We start from the raw sequence: 2713 nt of genomic DNA on the forward strand, positions 1-2713 counted from the left end.
ATACAGTTCGACCCTCTGCGGATTGGGACATCATTCTCCGAAACTCAGCGAGGTTCTCGATCCTCGCGTACCACCTGCTGAGTTCCCCCGCGAAAGGATTCTCGCTAAGGAACTTCCAGTGCAGGAATTCGCTGTCGCTTTAACGAATTCCCCGCGCCTAATCCATATCATACCTCCTGTTGCCGCGGGAGCTTTTCGACGAAGCCCCACGCCCATAGTAGGTTGTATAAGAAAGCGTGATTGCATGCTGCGATCGACTGCAATATTCATTATTCAGCCACAACGAAGTGATGGCGACAGCGGCTCCCGATTTACCGAAAGCAACTACCGTGGCCTTGGATGCCGAGTTGCACGATTTGTTGCAGCTCCACAGGAAACATGAAGTTGTGTTCGGGGCGTCTCATCACACGTTCAGGTTGTCCGACTACTCGGAATGCAGCACATCGTGCGAGGTGAGCCCTGGAATTAGGAATCACTTATTGAGCAAAAGCTCTCCCGCAAATGAAACAGGGACGTGTTTCTCGCTGCTTCCAATCAACTCGTCTCCTTGTCTGAGAATCGTTGACCGTTTTCCGGCCCGCTGGGAACAATCGAGTTAGCAGGCTACCAACTAACTGACTAACTCGGGAGGTTTTCCGCGGCTTCACAGATCCACATTTCCAACATTCCGTCGGGCGCTTCGCTGGTTCAGCTCGTTCGACTATTCGAGCCCCAGGGAAAATTATTGAGATTGACGCTGTTCGTTGACGACGATGGAGTTTCCGTGGGGAAGGCCACCGCAGTTTACGAGAACGAAGAGGACGCCATGACTGTAGAGGAAGGGTTGAACGGGGTCGTGTTGTCGGAACGAGGGCCGTACAAGGTTGTTTCGGCGCGATGGGGGAGCGCTCTGGGCAAGAGCGAAGCACTGCGGAAGAGCACCGAAGGTCTCATCGTCAGGACTGAAATGGGCCGTCGACTCTACGTCGCCAACATTCCCAAGGTCAAAACTAAGGAAGATATCTTCAATCACTTCAATCGGTTCCTCGGAGGTCAGTCTAAGGAGCCAGTCCCAATCCGAGCCGCGATTCTAGGCTTTTTCTCATGATTTTTAGTATGATTTCTCTCGAGCTCCGTACGGAAAATACTCAGCGCGGCTCTCGACGCGCAGCGCTTCGTCGAGATTTTCCCTGCGCTCAGAATTATCTTGGATCTCGCTCCAAGTTGATTAAATCGTGGAGGATCTGATTCTTATGCCGATCCTTCCGTTCCCGACTCGCGGCAGGATTGGTCGACGTCATGGTGTACACCTACCCTGGTTCGACCCAGAACCGCGGCTTCTGCTTCATCGAGTTCAATTCGTCGAAAAACGCTATGTTCGCGAAAGAAACGATCGTCGCGTCCAGGCCTTGGGGCTGCGAGGTCGTCGTCGATTGGGCCGACCCCGAGCAGGAGCCCGACGAGGAAATCATGAAATCAGTGAAAGTACTGTACATCAAAAATCTTTCTCCCAGAGTCACAGACGCCGACCTGAGGAGAGCATTCGCGGTGAGTTCCTTTCTGTTCAGCTATCGCCTCGGATTTTCCTCGCACATGCGGTAAAGCGTTCATCGCGGATAAGTTTTTCGCCTTGGAAATTCTACGTCGAGACCCTGTGGCAGCTCTCGCGTCTTCGCGAGAATCGGTGATTAACCTTGATCAATTTTATTGCTCAGGAACGAGGACTGCAGGTCGAGCGGGTGAAAGTGATCCGAGACTTCGCTTTCGTACATTTCTTCACGCGTTCGTTGGCCGAGAAAGCCATGAAGGTCTGTCAGAACCTCACCTTGGACGATCTACCGCTGCAAGTGAGTAAACAATGCGACCCGCTTTCGTATCCGCGATCCTTCCGGGTCCACTCAGCCGGTGCCTTGCGGAGACACACACGTTCCCAGCGGTGTAGGCATCGGGAAGGGACTTAAGGTGGAGCAAGAGGAAGATCCTCATCAAGAGTCATCAGCGGTCGCTGAAACAGCAGAGGCTTAAGCCACAGCGAGTCGACAGGAGACAGAACGATGCGTTGGGATTAGTTGAAGACGGAGATGCTCCTGACGAGCACCAATCGCCGTGTTTGTTCCCGACGATTACTCTGCTTCTCTGGTATCTAATCAGGGACGACTCACCGCCGGGCGATTTTCATCGCAACGAACTTCAATTGAAAGCTTTCACTTCAGGTCAGCTGGGCCAAACCGCCCATCAACAAAAGGATGCGCGAAGAAATTCTGCGTAGACGGGAACGCAGAATGCGCCGCATGCTTGCATCGAGGTATAATTGTTTCACCGCCAACGTCGGTCAGGGGGATTTCTGAGGCTGGCTTCCGGCTTCATGTGAAGAAGTCAATGAGGAAAAAAGAATGGTAGAGGAGAAACGGAGGAAATTCTCCGAGTTTTTTCGCACAGCATCTTGTATGATGATCATCGGAAATAAAGCCGACAACGCTGTAGCGTGTCGTCTGCATTTTTATCGCCTAATGATTTCCCTTCGGCGACGTTGTTGCCGGGGAGGGATGCCTGAGTCGCACTCACCTCGCCGGAAGACGCACGCCCGCGCCAAAAAAGGGCTTGTTGCTGGAAGATTACTCGGAACCCGTCATGCAATCGGTAATGAGCTGACAGAACAGATTGCGTTTCATTCCGACAGGAAGCTGGGTTTTACGTATTATCGCTCTTCTCCTGCTTCCACTAAATCCGTGAT

The 2713-nt window shown here is 52.5% G+C and overlaps 1 protein-coding gene across 1 annotated transcript; it reads left to right on the forward strand.

The window, feature by feature from the left end:
* Window positions 1–290: 290 nt before the first annotated feature.
* On the forward strand, window positions 291–2327 carry LOC100902441 (probable RNA-binding protein 46). Its single transcript, XM_003740132.1, has 5 exons — window positions 291–452; window positions 650–1031; window positions 1265–1527; window positions 1695–1826; window positions 2193–2327. The coding sequence occupies exons 1-5, from the start codon at window positions 291–293 to the stop codon at window positions 2325–2327; spliced, it is 1074 nt and encodes a 357-aa protein (XP_003740180.1).
* The last annotated feature ends 386 nt before the right edge of the window (window positions 2328–2713 follow it).

This window comes from Galendromus occidentalis, unplaced genomic scaffold, assembly GCF_000255335.2.
Source record: "Galendromus occidentalis unplaced genomic scaffold, Mocc_1.1 scf7180000076742, whole genome shotgun sequence".
Classification (NCBI taxonomy): domain Eukaryota; kingdom Metazoa; phylum Arthropoda; class Arachnida; order Mesostigmata; family Phytoseiidae; genus Galendromus; species Galendromus occidentalis.